This window comes from Stegodyphus dumicola, chromosome 3 (assembly GCF_044657685.1).
Source record: "Stegodyphus dumicola isolate Sdum_Otavi_A_Nest chromosome 3, ASM4465768v1".
Lineage (NCBI taxonomy): Eukaryota > Metazoa > Arthropoda > Arachnida > Araneae > Eresidae > Stegodyphus > Stegodyphus dumicola.
Window position 1 is genome coordinate 61,155,725 of NC_140770.1, and position 19,393 is coordinate 61,175,117.

At 32.5% G+C, this 19,393-nt stretch overlaps 1 protein-coding gene across 5 annotated transcripts in view; it reads right to left on the bottom strand.

Moving 5' to 3' along the window:
- The window catches only part of LOC118182775 (uncharacterized), a 453,922-nt gene that overhangs the window by 34,116 nt on the left and 400,413 nt on the right, over positions 1-19,393 (bottom strand). For all 5 annotated transcript variants that reach the window (XM_085812950.1, XM_035352159.2, XM_035352160.2 and 2 more), the window contains 4 exons: positions 13,224-13,337; positions 11,630-12,015; positions 11,206-11,539; positions 5,118-5,242 (listed from right to left, as the gene is read on the bottom strand). In XM_085812950.1, the coding sequence (XP_085669076.1) occupies positions 5,118-5,242; positions 11,206-11,539; positions 11,630-12,015; positions 13,224-13,337 (959 nt within the window). The remainder of the gene's footprint in view (positions 1-5,117; positions 5,243-11,205; positions 11,540-11,629; positions 12,016-13,223; positions 13,338-19,393) is intronic.

Genomic DNA, 19,393 nt, shown 5'->3' on the forward strand with positions numbered 1-19,393 from the left:
AGATTGAATTTTTGTCGTTAATGTGGGTATTTATGTAAACATTTATTTCCAAGAAAACTAAGTATTTTATAATTTTGCTATATCGATATAACGGACGATTAATTATTAATATAAATTTATGCTACATTTATAAACAAATAATGATTATCAACTTATACATATAGTATATATGTAATTTTTTAGGATGCGCGGAAGACACCATTACTTTTTAATCGCGGCCGTGATGATTACTCGTAGTAAATGTTGCTGGCATACATATAAGATGCGTAACAGACGGATTGAATTTGGAGACTAAACGTAACGCTAGATTCACCACATAATTTTATTTCTTGATGGATAATATTTCAAGACACATATTCTCAGTTATCCTTTATATAGCGGATCAGATCATTTGATAATGGCTAAAGTGGAGAAGTAAGCAATCTCACGTTAGCATAGCGAGAAGAAGGCAAATAAAAAAAGAGTGCGCATTTCAGCAAGGGGTATTTATACAGTTGGCTTCTTTGTTTAAATTTTGGGCACTGTGATTATTATAACAGTTTACCGCACTGCAGGATTAATAAGGTGACATAATGCGGATTAGTTTTCAGATGACGCACTTTAGATTTCAGGAAAGGGACATTGTCAAATTAAAATAAGGAGTTAAAAGTACTATTGCTAAATTAAAGTTAGTAGTTTTCGTTCCTTCTTTCACATCTCTCTCTCGTACACACACAACACATACACACATAATACATATAAACACGTACACAGTGCATATATTCATACATACATATATACAATACATATTAACATACACAAAATATTTAACACTACACTTAATATATAAAACATCGAAAGAAAACGGCGAAGAAGCGAAATGTTCTTAATGTTAATGTTTGAAAGGGAAATCCCATTCCGTAAAAATATCAGATAGCTTCTTTTTCCCTATTTTTTTCTCGCCTCATTCTTTTAGCATCATTCGCTTTTACTCGAGAATCGCCGAGCCTTTGCGCAATTAAATATTCTCCACTGTGATTTGCTTCTGTCTGTGTTATAAAATGTTCCTAAAGCAAGACTGTTATAAAATGTTCCTAAAGCAAGTTCTGCAAAGTGTCACTGCAAATATTTATACTTCTACTTTATGAGGCTGAGTCTGTTCTATGAACCTTTAGACCTTACCCCAATTTACGCAATCTTGCAATTAAAAAAAAAAAAAAAAACTAGGAAAATCTTCTGTTCCCTCTTCTTCTTCTGAAGACATTTCCTTCACTGCATTAACTGCATTTTCGAGTATCATTTGTTTCCGGCTTACTTATTCGTATCTAGAGACACCCTTCGTCATCGGTGACATTTTTCGGTAAGACAACTATTTCACGAACCGACTAGTTTCTGATTCAATGCGTCCGTGAAAAAACGATTAAACTAGTACATTTAAGAACTTTATCTGGATATTTGATAACAATTTGTGAGTCATACACAAAACTGATAATTTCTTAAACCCTGAAGCGCATCAATAAGAAAACAATTTTAACTGATTTATTCATTTAATACGTTGTAAGCATACAAAATTTGCAGCCTAAAATGTTTTGAAATGACCTCAAATTACTACTATTAAATAATGTCTCAAAATAACACTTTGCTTCTTTAAAAAAAATTAACGGCTCTCATTGGGTCTGAAGAATTCCGTGACAATATAGTCACTTGAACACTTTTCAAAGAGTAGAGTAACAAACGTTCTACCAACAAAAAGCAAAAAATAATATTAATCTCTATTTGACTCATTATGAATAAGCATTCAGTATATTATACATTCAGGATACTAAAGAAATTTTTTCAGGGTATTATAAATGCATGTATTTCTAAGTCATACATGTAAGGAAATATCTGAAAGAATTGAAACATTTCGGAACAAATAATTTTATTTTTTTCGCGACAAAATTAGAGGGAGACTAATTGACCACATAAGTTCGCACATAAACTGAAATTTAAAGAAAAACAACATTCTTCTTTCTGATTTTTCAATACAAAATCCTTGTATGTGTACACAACACATGGCACATTTATGCGGCTGCTTCATTCCTTAGTACATCTCATTGTTTCAAATACTGTTTCTCTGCTAACGGTTTCCTACATCTCGGCAAGGCTATTAAAATAATGACCTGTGAAGTGAAATGTCATTTTAGGGATGATAAAGTTGTCTAGAAATGTTAAACCTGCTGAATAATAAAGATGGATGGGAATTGGGACACTTTTCTTACCTAGACACTACTTAATGTGAATTATGACTGCGCATTATCCTACAGCAATTCGATCAAGCTTTTCAGGCCTCATTCGTTGAATTGTCTTCAGAAGGTTGTCCATTATGTTACAAAGTTAAAGGTTACATTATGTTACATTATAAAGTTCGTCATCTGTCTTTTAGGAACAAATTCCTTGTGAAAAGTTCTCTCACATGTTTCATGCAGATTTCTAAACCAAGTTTCTGTGGCCACGGTGATCTATGTCCAATCCATGATCTATGCCCAATCCAAGGTAATTGCTATTTTGTCTCAGGACCATAGAGAATGCAATTAGTTTAACCTCGCTTTCACCATAATTTGTTTGAAACATTTTGCTGTTTTTCCACGTCTTACAGAAAAAACAATTATTGCTATTTTTGCACAAATTTCAAATCCACGGAAGCAGATGTTCGTTGAATCAAAACACTAACAAACTGCTTAAAAACTGTAAACGATAACAAACTACGAAACAAATTGCTTAAAATAACTTTATTTGTAAAAAGTAAATTGAAACGCCATAGTAATGAATGCTGTCAATTATCGTTTGGCGGTTTTCTGTAATATGTTAAAAGAAAAAATGGCGTTAAAACTATGTAAACGCGCTGTATATTCATAACATTTTATTATTGTTTTGTCATTTTTAATGTCTTTTAAAACTTAAAGAAAAATTATATTTAAATTATTATGTTACAACTGAATGTACTGCAGTTACTACAACAATGAGTACTTTTATTATAAAATAGAATTTTAAATATTATTATAGAATCAACAAGCGACCTAATTGAAAATCCAATTTATTAAATTTAATAATAGCAGCAGTTTTGTACATTGAGCATCTCACATTTACAAGATTTGAAATATTTTTTATTCTCTAAATTAAATTCAATTTTTTTCATTTTCGTTCCTTTATTAAAATCCTACAGTAAAATGAATTTTAAATGCTGAATTAATTTATCCTAAATACTTTTCCTTATCTCTATTTTCTTCGCATTCATGAGCTTCACAATGAAATGAAAGCGATAAAGTAATACTTTTTAAAATATAATGGTAGCAATAAATAAAAATCGTATTTCTTTAATAAAACAGTTAATGGATTTTTAAGCTTTTGTCACAATGTTTTCACCCTTGGCTAGCGCAAACATGGCGCTCACAAAGAAACTTGTTTTCTAATTGGTTCTCACCTTTTGTGTTTCAACAACAAGCAATCATTAAATCGAAGGCGCCATTATCTTTTATTGGCAGCCAGGATCCGGTATTGTAAGCTGCGTGGCAAAGGAAACTTCATTTCGAAATAATAGCAATTCAATCAACGGTATTATTATCCTAACTGAAAACAGAATAATGTTTCGGTCGGAGACATCGCAAAATACGTTGGCAGAAAATAATTCCGAGTCATAAACACCACTTTTTTAGCACAAACAGAATTGTTAAGGGTTAATTTTCGAGCTATTTTGCTATATCTGGCATGCAAAACACACCCGCTATGTATATGATATTTGTTTGATTTTTTGTTTTTAAGCAACAACAGCATGGGCGATATATAAATCAGGATTTAGTGTGACTCTAGCTGAATTTTATTATTTTTTAATGTTTAAAAAATAAGTAATTAAAGTTTTATTGCGATTAATAGTTAATTTTGTCAGTTAAATTGTTAAAATTTAATATTTGTTAGAATATACAATATATAATTGTACTTACATTGTACGAATTATGGCACAGCGTTATCAATGGATTGTTTAAATCATTAATTACCATTAATTATCCAAGTAATTGATTATAATTAAACCAGGTTATTAATTTTATCAATCATTATCAAAATTAATTAACATAAATTTATTGAATATTTTTAGACTTCAGGTGGAGGCAGGCAACTCCTGCTTTATCCGTTACTATTATCATTAAAAGTTTACAGGGACATTATTTCGCATAAACGTGTTACTTAGTACAGACTCTTAAGATTTTCAGAAAAGGGAGAAAGGCAAACATGCTGCCGTCGAGATGCGAACTACAAATTTCTGCTTGCTGATTGCACACTTAGGTTGGTATCACACAGCCATTTATTTCAGACGAACAACTGTATCAACAATTTTTCTACCTGCATTTATCACTGAAAGAAAGATTCAGGATATTTTTCCCTTCTTTCGCAAAAAAACTGCCAGTTGTCCGTTTTCAACAACCAATCAGCTATCAGCAATGAATTCCTAGTCATCAACCATCATTTATATTGGAGAACTAGTATTCCCTTTACATGTCAAAACTATCCGCGCTGAATGGTTGTTTCATATCGTGCGACAGAGCAGAAAAATTGTATTAAACGGTTGCTCTTCGGAAATGTTTTGAATGTGTGATACGACCTTTAAACCATTAGAACATGCACAGAGTGTTTGAGATTACGCCTTATATTTTTTCCTAACTCAAAAGCAACTGGAGAGAGCACGAGACTCAACCAACCAAATCCATTAAGTGACGATTTACCAGCCACCACATTTTAGTGCTGACGCCATTGTGCAAACTATTAATTTCTCCGAGCATAAGAAATATGAAGATTCTACAGCCTCCTTGCCGGGTCTTGAAACTTGGGTATCCTATTTTGCTAACTGGATATGCTAACCATTTAATAATACGCATAGCCAACACGCAAATTTTTTTAAAGGTGAATTTTCAAAATTAAATAGCACTTTGTAACTGCGCAATTTTATATTTTTATTTCTACTTCCAGTTTGGGTACACGAACATAAACTCATTAAGGACTTCGGATTTTTAAAATAGGTCTGTGCAGATCATACTATAAATCTGTTTCATCTAATCGCTGAAAAAAAAAAGCAAAAGATAATATTGTTGTAGTCCAGCACTTACTTTTGAGGTTCGTTGGGATCCCTCTTCTTTTTCTTCTTCTGCACTTTAGGCTTTTTAATTGGTTTCCCGACGCTAGGTGGCCTTTCCACTGGTTCAGGAGATGGGCGTTTCATGCCACACATTAACTGCAGAAAGAAGCAGATTAAACGAGATTAAAATACAGGCATACATACCTAATATAAAAAGACACTTCTGTGTAAGAGATTCTGTGATATTTTGGCAGTGTCTAAAGAGAAATTTAAAAATCTGCTTTTGAATAGCAAACATTTTTCGCCTTATTTTTATTCATTTATTTGTAATTTATAAGTAATATACATACTTATTTAATATAGAGATATGCGGGCGTGTGAGTGTGAATATGTAGGTATAACCCTTATTTCACTGCTCTGCATTCAGGAAATTCTTGATAATTTGATTATTGTGATTTAATAATAAAAACTTCTTTTAATCAAATATTTAGATTTGTTTGATCCTAAAACACCAAAGTAACGAATTATTTAGTTTAATACATACAACAATACCTTTTAATTATATTTAAATACTTAAACTAATAACCACAATCTGATGACTATAAACGAAACCTAATACATTCCGCAAACATAACTGGTGATTATAATTGAAATGTATTTATTTCACACAGTACACAAGAAACTCACATTTTTGTTATTAAAAAATATAAATCACTAGAACCATTTTCCAAATTATATATGACTTTACTTTTTAAAATGTTAGTAATAGCTATCTTGAATTATTGCCTAAAAAGTGCTTAAACATTTGATAACAATCTCTTTACGTATATTAAAATATAACCATGCAGTATGAAGTACTCTGCTTTAAATAAATGCGAAAGAAATTTTCAATATCTGTTAATACAGAAAACGAATTATATAAATACAAAAATTAATTGAATTTTTAAAACATGTAAAAATCTGCCATTTAATGAAGTTTCAATTTTGCTTTCACCTTAATTTTCCTTTAATATTGTTAATTAATGAATATGAATAAAAAATTTCTTTCAGTTGAGAATTATCGGAGTGTACCCTGCGGTGTATCTGAGATGAATCTAGCAATTCATTACGAATATCGTCTCATAAAGACTATCTTTCAGTAAATAAAGATGAAAATATCTCTTTGAAATGTCAGTTGATTTTGAAACTAATGCCACTTTTATTTCCTGATCCATTCCTAACAATACAAGACTTTATATTTCTAACTCTTCTATCAGTATTATTCTTAGGAAGATAATTAATAATATTGCAACTACAAATGACTAAATAATTAATTGCATGGAGATTACTGTGCTTTAATATTTCACGCGTGTTAATACTATGAAGTTAATACTTCATGTTTGAAGTACAGACAAATTCAATTATAATTACGAGTCTTTTACTCTAATCTGATGTGATACTATCACACGATAAGCTATCACAGTGATATCTTATAACAGAATTTGGAATTTCTACAAAAACACATTTATTCTACATTTCTATTAAATCACTACGAAAAAACATGCGAGGATCATCCGGTAAGAAGAATGACAGACAAATTGCTTGCAAAAAAGTAAATTACCTTTTGATTTAGTTTAAGAATATTTATAGGAAATAGTTAAAAAAGCAAACTATCAAGTGAAGAGAGAGGGAAAACGTCAAAGAAGCACATAATTTTCCTCCCATTATAGCTGCACTCATTGATTTTACTTTTCCAGTTTAACGATAGATGGCAGCACAAGAATCTATGCAAGACATGGAGAGTAATGATTTGTTCAAATCAGTTTTAAATACCATCGGAAAGATTTCTGCTGCCTCGATATATTTCCTGTTATGAATACTGCTTTACATTATTATTTCTAACAATGAATTTATGTCGGGTGAAGACTTTCTGGAGTTGAATGCACACATCGATAAGCTATCCAAATTGCCGTTTAATATTTTGGTTCAAACATCCAAGATACGTAATACAGGATGTGCACATAACGAATTATAAATATAAAAATGTTATGTTTTATGTAAATATTGGTAAAAAATTGGAGGAATGCAATGTAGAATTTCCATCTTTTAAAGCAAGTTCATCTTCTCTCTTTCTTATGTACCGAAAAATAGTATGTTCTGTATATATCAAACTCTTGATGAAATTTCTGGTATACTTCTATTGTCTGTAGTGCGCCTTATAAATATTTTTACGATTATAATATTAATGAATTAATTATTTAGTTAATTTTTACGATTATAATATTAATGCCTCACGTAAGACTTAAAGAAATTTTGTTTAACATCAAGGAATTAGAAACGTTGAAAACGGATTCCCAGTTTAAAATTAGAACCGATGAAAATTTAATCCTAGTTCAATCTTATACCACTGTCACAGATTTTTCTGCAGGATTATTCCACATTTAAATTTTTCAGATTTACTATAACTGATTACAGCGTGTACGTAATACTTTCGTGCGTATCACTCACGTAAATCCAAACTCATACATGTCACAAACTTGCACTAGATGGCGCCACATCCGTCATTGTGAATGCAAAGTAAAAGGATTTAAATTACCGCTTTGAATAGAAATGAATAATAAATAGTAGCAACCAAATATAAAAACCATATCTTCGTTATAAATTTCCTAAAACTCATGTGATTGATATCGGTGAATACAACTTAGATCACATTTAAAATACTTGAAATATTTCTTTTAAATACTTATTTGATTAATACGCTTTACATTTCGGGCATGATTTTGTGAAGTGGAAATGCAAAGATGAAACAAGAAATATAACTCCAATCATCTTTTGAAATATTTCATTTACATTTTCTTCTTTTATATCCTTATGATAATTTTGAACTTTTTAGCAAATATATTTTGATCGAATTCATTCCATTTATTTGTATCTTTTGAAATAAAAACACAATAAACTTCAAAACAAAGACCGCCTGAAAACAATTTCAAAGTACAACTACTCATATTTTACATAGAGATAATAAATGTTTTCTTTCTTTCTTCGCAATAAATTCTATTTCTTATGAAAAAAAACCATATACTTAGCTTTGTTCATTTCTTAACAATTCAATACGAAAATGCTTGCTTTTTAGTTCCCTAAGAAGGAATAATCATATAATAACATATAGAACAAATATTAACGAGATCTTTCATAGATAAAAACATCACTAAAGAAAAGGCACGTGTGAAAAAATTTCATATTGATGTTGACAGTAATAATCATCAGGGGAGACAATTCATTTCCTTTCATGAAAATGGGTTACCAAATCGGTTACAAATAGCCGCTTGTTGAAATGTATTGATCAAAGCCCTGGAGGCTGAACGCAGCTGCTGCGAATCGATTTCGCAACAGAGCGATACGATGCGATTTAGAATCGATTAAACGGTTTGAAGCAGTTGGACGATTTCTGCATCGTTTCCTGTAGAATGAAACCGAGTGGCAAGCCACGTGGTTAGTTCGTTTTGAGTTTTAAATTGGATATCGAATATTAGGTGGCATCTGGACTCGGTTAACGCAGTATGGAAGTTAAAAGGCTCTTCTGTTACGTTGATGACGTCTACCCACGAGTAATTGCAGAAAAAACAAATGGAATATAATTGTTTCTTAGATGACATCAGTAGAAAAATAAACAATTTAACGAAAATCTTTCAACTAAATTAATAAAGTATTTCGAGTAATAATCATGTGACTTAAAGTGGTCAGAATGAAAACAAGGATTAAGTGCACTCCAGCACCAGAGGTGCTGTTAGTTTGGAAATGCACTTTTTGTCGAAATGACGTTTCCAATTGTTCCTACCAAATGTTATATTGCAAAAGTCAAAGATTGTATTTCACATTCACACTATTTATTTCTTAAATTTAGACACATTCAAAAGAAATCTGTCATAAAACTGGTTAAAATATAAATGTAGTATCAAAAGAGTTTAGATAATTAAATTACTTAAACACAGACGACGGCACTTAAAAAGAGCCACCGAATTTTTAACACACGTGTAGTCCTCCACCCTAACAAAGCACCTCGAAGCCCGAATTTGGAATTTGTTTTTTATTTATTCCCTACATGGCATGAACTTGACGAATTTTTTTTAACAAACTCAGCTATTTGAAAGCGAAAAGGGGCAGCCCTATTCAAAATAAAACATTTTTATCTTCAGCACGCCAGACTGTTGCCATTCGGCAAAATGTAAGCTATTTATCTTTCAGTTTTAATCCACAAATTCGGCAATGTGCGGAGCAAAGAGTTGCAACTGGTTGCCATTAAGTAAAGCGTAAGATATCAAATTTTCAAATTTAATCTTTCTGTTAGCAAACCAAGAGATAATAACCGTAATTTCCAAAAGTAGTTTTTCTACTTTTTTAACTAATTGGTTTAAATAAAAATGCATTTAAATCATGAGATATCTATTTAGAAATATTAAATATTTTTATTAAATGACTCTAGCTGAACTTATTTAAATCATTATGTACAATTTTCTTTTATATGAAAAATATTTTAGGTGGCTGGCAACTCAAGCGGCTAGTTTTCAAAGAAATAATAAAAATAATGTATGGCAACCCCTAACATTCTCGTGAGAATTCTACAGATATGCTGGATTTAAATATTTTGCTCCTGAACTATGTATGTGGCACAAGTGCGAACAAAACGATGCTTATAATAAAGCTAAAAAGACAAAAAAAGTGTTAGCAGGAGTGAGCCCAAAAGCAGTTTGTAACCTAAAATGATTAGCGAGAGCATGAAAATCTTTAACAAATCCTTTGGCGCGATGTTAAAATCCGAGTTCTTTCTTTTTTAAATATGTTCTCAGAAATTCGCTATTTTTTTTAAATATTTGGAACTCAAAATTATGAAACATATTTTAACTTTTAATATAAAAATTAATTAAAAAAAATCTTATAGCATTACAAGCAGCTTTACAGAAAATTTTGAAATGGTAAATTAAAATCTGATTGAAAATGCTGGCAGCATCTTAAAAATGTCTTCGAATAATTCTAATAAGATGCTACGCAATTCTTTTAACGCATATTTTAAATCTAATAAGCACTATTTAATAAATACTTAGATACGTCAAGCATTTTTTAACAAATGGAGTGCTCGCTTAATACTAGGAACCAGGAGCTATTAATAAATAGTTGTCAGGGAAATCGTTTGTTATACCAGCGCATGCCGCAGAAAATGTTTACAGAATTACACAAAACATATTAACGTGCAAGTTTAATAATTTCATTAATATTTATATTATTATTTAGTAAAAATTGATTCATTTTCTTGACAGGATGAAAAGTTTTTAATCTCTCAGGACTTACACGTTATACATATAATAGAGAAATTTCAAAGATAACTGTGTGATAGTCAAAGATAAATAGTTTATATTTTACGATAAGAATTTTAAAATGTAGTATTTTAAATGAGGAACGTGAAAAGGCAAAAAAAATCTTATTTCACTCTGTGAACGAACTGATGATTTACAACTTTTTATAATTTCAATCATTTGCGACACTTACAAATTATTTCTGAATTCGAAAAAGTATGTAACGTATTTCACAGAACACACCAACAAAGAAATGCTAGAGTTGTTGCAGGTCATTGTTGTCATGATCGGTATGAAAGAAGTTACAGAAATTAAAAGTTAATTTTGATATATTTCCTTCAAGTTAAATAAATATACCATTAATGTTTAACTTGGTTGATAACAAATTTTGCGCTTTATCTCCAAAACAGATAAATTACAGCTAAATACATACTGTAATAAATATCTGTACTGTACATACTGTAATATATATCGTATTATCTTCTTACCACATACTGAAAGGCAGTAAATTTAATCCGGTGCTGTATTAGAGCTGAAGAAAAAGACTAAAATAGGCACCTAAATAATCATTGTTCATGCATAATTATTTCAATTTCGAATTCTGGCTTTGGATATTAAATATTTGTTAAGTTGCTGGCAGTTTAATAAACGTCTTTCACAATATCTATCATTAGGTCGAATTTGTTAAAACTTGTCAGAAATCATAAGTTTGTAAAATATTAGTTTGAAATTTCTTAAACTTAGATTCAAATAGAAGATGCAAAAATAACATTTTTGTACGTAACATACCTGAGACAAGTGGCCACTGTCATCACTGTCCTCACTTGTTTCTAGACCAGGCGACGTATGATTGGACCCTGGAGGCGAAGATCCCACCGATCCCGGCCTCTGGTGCCTTGGCATGCCTAACTGAACTGCCAACATTGAAGAAGGAGGCAACAGTTGTTGATGGCGATGGGGATGCACCGACGGGTGATGAGGGTGCATGGCCATGTTATGGTGTTGTTGCTGGTGAGGAACTTGGTGGTGAAGCTGCTGTTGTTGCTGCGCGTGGGCCATGTGTAGGTGCGATTGCTGCATTGGTCCATTGGAGTAGCTGGTAGGAATTGCATATTGTTGTACGCTAAGAAAGCAGAAGGATGCATATTATACTAAGTACCGCCATCCACATATTAAGAATAATATAAATAACAACAAAATTGTGTATACTTACTGAAACTGCACTGATTGCGGTGGCATCATGCTGCCAGGCGCTATCTGCAGCATGTACATATCACCGGGATGAGGGTTACCGTATTGGTGTTGCTGCTGCTGTTGCTGTGATTGATGCTGTTGCAAAGGAGGTGCGTGGGGGTTTTGATGGTGCTGGTGGTGATGATGGTGAGGAGATCCAGAAAAAGAGGTCATCATTGTGGGTGGAGAAGGTGCAGTGGAGACGGTTGTCATCACTGTCCCTATCCTGTCCAAACCACCTGGTTGACTACACGGACTTGGAGACATCTGAGGAGGGGGAGACATTATGTGTTGGTGTGGATGCTGCTGCTGGTTAGGGTTGGGTGTTTGCTGTTGCTGTGTTGGCTGCTCCTGATGGCTTAAGGGCTGAAAGATAAGATTTTGTTCGGTATAATTGGTATTTAAAGGTACTATAAAAGGCATAGCTACCAACCTTTAAATATAAAAAATTCGGACCCTGCGACAAACGGGATTTTCTGGAATGTTTTCATGACAAAATAACTCTAAATTTACTTAAATTCGTTTTATAGTGCATGAGTCAGGTAATAAACAGATGAAAACATGATTTGGATATAAAATATATTAATAACCACATAATTAAATAACCACATTTTTATTCCTTGGCTAATTTCATTTCGTGATTTTCTTACTTTTATACTAAAAAAAATCCTGAGTAAGGAAGATTTTATTTTTTAAAAAATATTTTTATGTTTTTTAAAATACGATGAAAATAAAAATCGATAATTAATACATAATCTTGCGCAAATAAATTTATTAACGAACCATGTACTGATGTACAATATATTTTTTTCCACTGGTAGGCACTTAGCCGACTTAAGCTTGGCCAGTTTCCTCGACTTAAGCTTCTCAGTTTCCTCCACTATCGAGGAATAAAACTGTACCTTTCTAACCTCCTTGGTCTATTCTAATCTCCTTGGGCGGAACTGAGCCAAACCGCACTTTCACCTGATAAGTACTGAAGGCTGTTTGTTACCAACGACAGACGTAATCTAGCGCTCCTCGCCACGAGGAATTTCGTGGGATTGGGCTGACTACGTCAGACAACACAATAGGCTTGGCCTCTACTAAGGCTGGAAGTTGGTGGCCACCTTATTGCGGAAGCACCTACTAGTTGGGCCACTGTTACTTCCTATGAAGGGTGACGGACAGTTACAGGTATGCCTTCTCCGGGATTCGAACTCCGGCCCTTCGGTGTCGCAGTAGGCTCCCCTAACCACTATACAGTCTGAGCGGCTGTACAATAAAATTAACCATGTTCATTAAATATTGGCTGAATCTTTATTAAACATTCTAGAGATGTTCTACAGATGATACTACATGATGATGAAGTAGATTAAAGCATATCGGATAAAAAGAAGAATGCTGAAATCACTAGGGATACAGGAATCAAAATTATGCAATTTAAGTTTTAATAATTTAATAAATTTCATTTAATGCCGGAAAGCCTTTTCCTTAGTAAAAGCTAAAAATTAAAATTGGAAGATTCGGCAATGAACCGGAGATGTGATGATGAAATGGATGAGTTGGCAATTTCAATGAAAATTTATTCCTACCTGCGTAGAGCCGTATACGTCACTGGAATTGGTGTCGCTGCTTGGCGTAGTTGGTGGTAAACTAATAGGCGGGATGTCAAATTCTTCATCGCCAAAACTCGGCGTGTGGAAAGTCTGCAAGAAATAAGATAAAATAAAAATTTTGGGAAAATCCAGCTTTCATAAATAAATATACATCAGAAATTTCTTAATATTTTAGTTGTGCATCACAATATGAATTATTGATGTTGACTTCGAATGCATTAGATGTGATGCAATAAAAATGAATATAAATGATTTTTTTAAAGTGTATTAATCACACATTCGAAAAAGTGTATTAATCACACATTCGAAACATAAAACGAAAAAAGGCGTAATTTAATAAGTAAAATTCATTTGCTAATAAAATTCCTTTTAAATGTATAAATGAAAAAAAAACTAAATTGTAAGATTAAAGATTTATTAATATGATCAAAACTCATGATTAACCATAAAAATTTACAGTACGGAACTTGAAAAATGTGCGATACTTCAGGTCAAATACTAAAGTCACTTGAACCGTCTTTTCATTTACTGGATTTGCTTCTATTAACTATTTTTCTCCAGAATAAATAAATAATCTGTGTTATTATTTTGAAGTGTTCAGAAGTTAGAGATAATTTATCATAGTTAAAAGGCTAATATACGGAGAAACAAATTTTGGCCCTTCAGATCACAGTTCTTCGCACCAGTATTGTTACTGACTAATTACGTTTTAACCGAAACGAGAGAACAATGATTCCTCAGCGTCCTTACTCACCTGACTTGATGTCTCAAATATTTTTTTCGGATTCTAAGATTAAAAATTGACTTGGAATTTTACGATGAATGAAATGACGATGAGGCTTGTTTCAAAAACTGGAAAAAGCACAAGCAAGTAATAACCGGAACATAAATATTTGAAGACATCAAGTATGCTGTAAATATGTTCAAGAAGATATATAAAAGTTCTTTAGAAGTGTTATTAACAGATTTCATATACATTTGTCTTAGTTTATTAAAAACAGACTTTTTCAAATCAAATCTCACTTTATTGGAAAGTAAAATCTGCCAATCTGTGGATCAAAACCAATCTTTACAGGTAATTACGATACTTATTTAAAATAATGAATAATTGTTATATTTTGATGTTGTTATATGAGTCTGCACACTTAATTATTATATCATTGACATTTGGCAACTTTAGAAATCTAGAATATCATGATATCTGATACATTGCATCAATTTTTGTAGATATTATTTTAATTATTTACAAGAATAGGTACTAAATTATATTAAAATATATCGAAAATAGAAAATCTGATACCACCATTCTGTTATTCTAAAGAATTTCATTACATTACATTCAGTTTCAAACCACGAATTTCAGTTAACATTGGAATACTGCTAAATTTTAAATGCAATTAATTTATTATTTGAGATCCGCTTACTCATGTAATCAGATCATTTTATTCTGAAACTCAATTTTCACTTATCAAAATGTTCCGTTTCACTTATTGTTCAGACTTGAAAGTAAAAATAGAACCTTCCCTCGATATAATAGTAGAATAATAACTCAGAATATTGAGACAACCAAGCCTTATTTTATCAGTTTCAAAGAATGCAAATTTGTTCCAAATTCGAAGTATTGAGCGGTTATAATACCACAAGAATAGCCATTCATTTGAGATGTGATCACAATAGAACAAGAATGTAATACATAACATTTTTTAAAGGTCATAAGCTCAATGGTAATACTGTTGCCAACAACAAAACTAAAAGCAAATAAATAATATTTAATCGCTTCAAATAGTCAGCTAAATGTTGCTTTGTTTAAGCAAAACAGTTTCGCTTTTGTCCCTAATACAACAAGTACTTCCGATGTTAAGAACTATTTGCAAAGTCGAAGAAGGGGGAGTTAGAGAGATAAATAAGCATTAAAAAAAAAGCTGCAGAAATAGGAAAATATAAAAGAATGATTTGTCCTTGTGTAGATCGTGAAACCACTTTTGAAGGTTCTTTTCATAATACGAGGTCGAGCGAAGGTCATAGACAATTAATATCTCTTTGAAGCAGATTTATGATCGCGCCATCTATCGGGTTAAAAAATGAACATTTTGTTTTAGTATAAATAGCTTTCTGTTATCTGAAATAATGCATCCTCTTTCCAGAGAGAAGTTTACTTATTCTAAAATTTTCCGCTCAAATATATCTTGTGAATTGCTTTTGAAACATGCTACATTTCGTGTAAAATTAATAATGGCTACAATTATTACTTTAAAAAATGAAACAAAGTTGCCTTTCTTTTATTGCATTGGCATCGCATTAGATTTGATTTAAGATAAATTAATATTACACTTCCTCAGTGCCGGAATAAGGGGCGGGCTACATGGACTGCCGCTCGAGACGCTAAACTTAAGGGTTTGGTTTGGTTTATTGAGATTACGCAAAACACACTAGGGCTATCTGCCTAAGGGAAGGGATGCCTTCGTGGAGGACTTTCTAAGGGTAACTGGCTCGTATACACGTTACACATGGGAAAAACCATGAAAACGCCCATGCAGCCAGCCCGTTCGCGGCATTCGAACCTCGAACCGAACTACCAATGTTCCGCGCCTTTACCGCTCGGCCGCTGGTGGGCCCTAAACTTAAGGGAGAGACAACTGTATCGAAAATGAGCTTGTATGGGTTTAACCCTTTGCGGCACAGTGTGTCCGTTCTGGACACACCTAAAAATTTCCTTCTGTACGCACAGAAAAATTGAATGAAAAAGGATTTATAGGTTACTCTGAATCTTCATTATTTAAAATAGATGGCAGCTCAACACAAACCAGTCCATATATTTTAGTCATGTTTAGTTTTTTAAGACCCTCATTTTTCAAAGAAATCTTCCAGATTTTTTTAGGGTATAAAAGGAATTGTTTGAAAAAGAAATTTCCATGTTATTTTTTTTTTTTTGGCTGTATTCTAATCTGCTTATTCTATATTAGTTTTAAATTTTTACCTTAAAATTTTGCCTAAAATCAAACGGCGAACCCTAGGTGTGCCCAGACCGGACTCACCGATAATTAAGGACAACTGAGAGTCTGTATTCTTTGTTTCTCCGCATTTCATCGGTCAGTTCATTGACAACAATGCCCGTTTCAGCACTGTTTTCGAAACTCTATTCAATCAGTGTGTCACTTTGGGCACACCCACCAGAATTAAAACGATAAGTGCTATCTTCACAAAATTTTACTTGTGTACCCCTCTAGGCCTAATTAGGCTGCCTACCTTTTTTTTTTTTTTTTTTTTTTTTTTAGTTAAAACTCTGACTTTAAAAGGTAGCGTGCCGGAAAGGGTTAACAGGTATACTGCGAAAAAAAGAGAACCCTAGACACTTAAAGGAGAGACAACTGTATCGAAAATGAGCTTGTATGGGTTTAACCCTTTGCGGCACAGTGTGTCCGGTCTGGACACACCTAAAAATTTCCTTCTGTACGCACAGAAAAATTGAATGAAAAAGGATTTATAGGTTACTATAGGTTACTCTGAATCTTCATTATTTAAAATAGATGGCAGCTCAACACAAATCAGTCCATATATTTTAGTCATGTTTAGTTTTTTAAGACCCTCATTTTTCAAAGAAATCTTCCAGGTTTTTTTAGGGTATGAAAGGAATTGTTTGAAAAAGAAATTTCCATGTTATTTTTTTTTTTGGCTGTATTCTAATCTGCTTATTCTATATTAGTTTTAAATTTTTTACCTTAAAATTTTGCCTAAAATCAAACGGCGAACCCTAGGTGTGCCCAGACCGGACTCACCGATAATTAAGGACAACTGAGAGTCTGTATTCTTTGTTTCTCCGCATTTCATCGGTCAGTTCATTGACAACAATGCTCGTTTCAGCACTGTTTTCGAAACTCTATTCAATCAGTGTGTCACTTTGGGCACACCCACCAGAATTAAAACGATAAGTGCTATCTTCACAAAATTTTACTTGTGTACCCCTCTAGGCCTAATTAGGCTGTCTACCTTTTTTTTTTTTTAATTAAAACTCTGACTTTAAAAGGTAGCGTGCCGGAAAGGGTTAACAGGTATACTGCGGAAAAAAGAGAACAGTCCTATATCTCCCGGTCTACTGGCTGATTGACAAAATTCAAATTGCGTTTTTCATGTCTCGAAAGAATCCCGCGAACGGGCTGGCTGCATGGGCGTTTTCGTGGTTTTCCCCATGTGTAACGTGTATACGAGCCAGTTTCCCTTAGAAAGTACTCCACGTAAGGCATCCCTTCCCTTAGGCAGACAGCCCTAGTGTGCTTTGCCATAATTAAATACACACACATGTCTCGAAAGCGTCACTTAGGATATATATTAGATATATATATATAGCATTTTTCTAACATAGGTACTTTGACTCAAAGTCGACCCTTTCTGAAATAACATACTTGCGAAATTTACGGAGAAATTAAAAAAAATATCTTGGCATAATTTTTTTAGTTTTCGCCAAGCATAATTCACTTGGAGAACTTCTTAATATGTGGCAACCAATTTTCCTTTCGCTTCCATTCTGCCGGAGCGGGAAAAGAGGCACCTCATTCCTACCTTTTTACATTTTACATAAGCGGAAAAAAAGTTACCTCGGTTTTACTTCTAAGTAATTTTAGAAAAATGTCCAAACCACATTTGATGTTTTATCGCTTTCAACATATATGCCAAATTTCAAAACGCACCAATATATACTAATTCAGAAGTCAAACAACAAAAACGTTACGCACCAATATATATTCACGTATATCTTCGGAAATTTTGAATAAAAAACTGTAGTTTTTTGCAAGCTTAGAAATACGTCTACTTTAAGATGATGGTAAAAATTTTATAGATTATAACTCAAAAATATTTTTTGAAAATTTAAAGAAATTATTTTAAAATACAAGTTTTAAAAATAAATCATAAAATATGGGCGAATTTTATTTGGAATGAACCTAAATTTCGAAATGTGAAAGGAAGAATCAAATAAGTTTAATAAAAAAAGAGAGATTAATAAATATATACCAAACTCAATTAACATTGAGGAGCTAAAATTTTGAGAGCTAATTTTTTAAAACTACTCGTGCGATTTTTACAAAACGTGGTAGTTTGGAATAATTTGAGTCGTAGAATTGAAATATGGAAAAAAAAAAAATGGTATGTTATTTTAGAAAGAAGTCCGATTTTGCGTCAGAATACCTATATTAGAACAATGCTATGTATAAATCGAATACATATCCTAGTCACGCTTTCGAGACTTGAAAAACGCAAGTTGAAAGTCGTCAATCGGCCCGGTAGAACGGGAGATATAGAACTGTCATCCCCCTTTTGCCCCCGCAGTGTACATGTTTATATCATTCCGAATGAAGAATATCCCATAAAGCAGCAAATTCCAATAACATCAACAGCTTTCTCCTCAAATTTCCTGAACACGTAAAATGCATTTAATCATTAGCTTCCACATTAGAGGAAACTTCTGTAACCTACATGCAATCCAGGCAAGTAATAATTAGGGTAACTGAGCAGAAGCCGAAAGATCCAAGGGCCTCATACGTACAATTTATTCGTGGGTACAAATCTGTTCAAGCAGCAATGATGAGGAAGTAGTGCACCTTCAAAAAGCGTTATACTCACAGAAAGTTACTATCAAGGAGTACCATACCTCACAGTAAAACACTGGTGTCTTTGTGTGTTCCCACAAAGGCAAGAAGGGACACTAAGAGGCGCCCTTTCAGCGGTGTGACAATGTCTTCATCCACTGTCTTCAGCACTGCATCTAACCATTTTGAAAATGAAGTTGACAGTTTTGCTAAATGCCATCGTGGTATATGCATTTTGTGAATCAGTCTGACTTGTAAATAACGCTACACTTTAAACCAAAAAGCGCTTTCAGTATCGGCGAAATCAGAATTAAGTTAAATATAAAATGAAAGAAATAAAATGCTGCCAATAATTAATTTCGTAGCGTACAAGTGTTACCTATGTGCTAAAACCGAATCTTTTTAAAACAAAATAACAATTTTGAGCAAACGTTTCTTAAACGTATAATTTACGTAGCAAATATGCGCCTATCTGACAGTTTTATCCCTAAGAATTATTGTTTGAATTATTTACTCGGATTATTTTCTCGCCGTGTGTTTTTAACCGATCGAGAATAAATGATA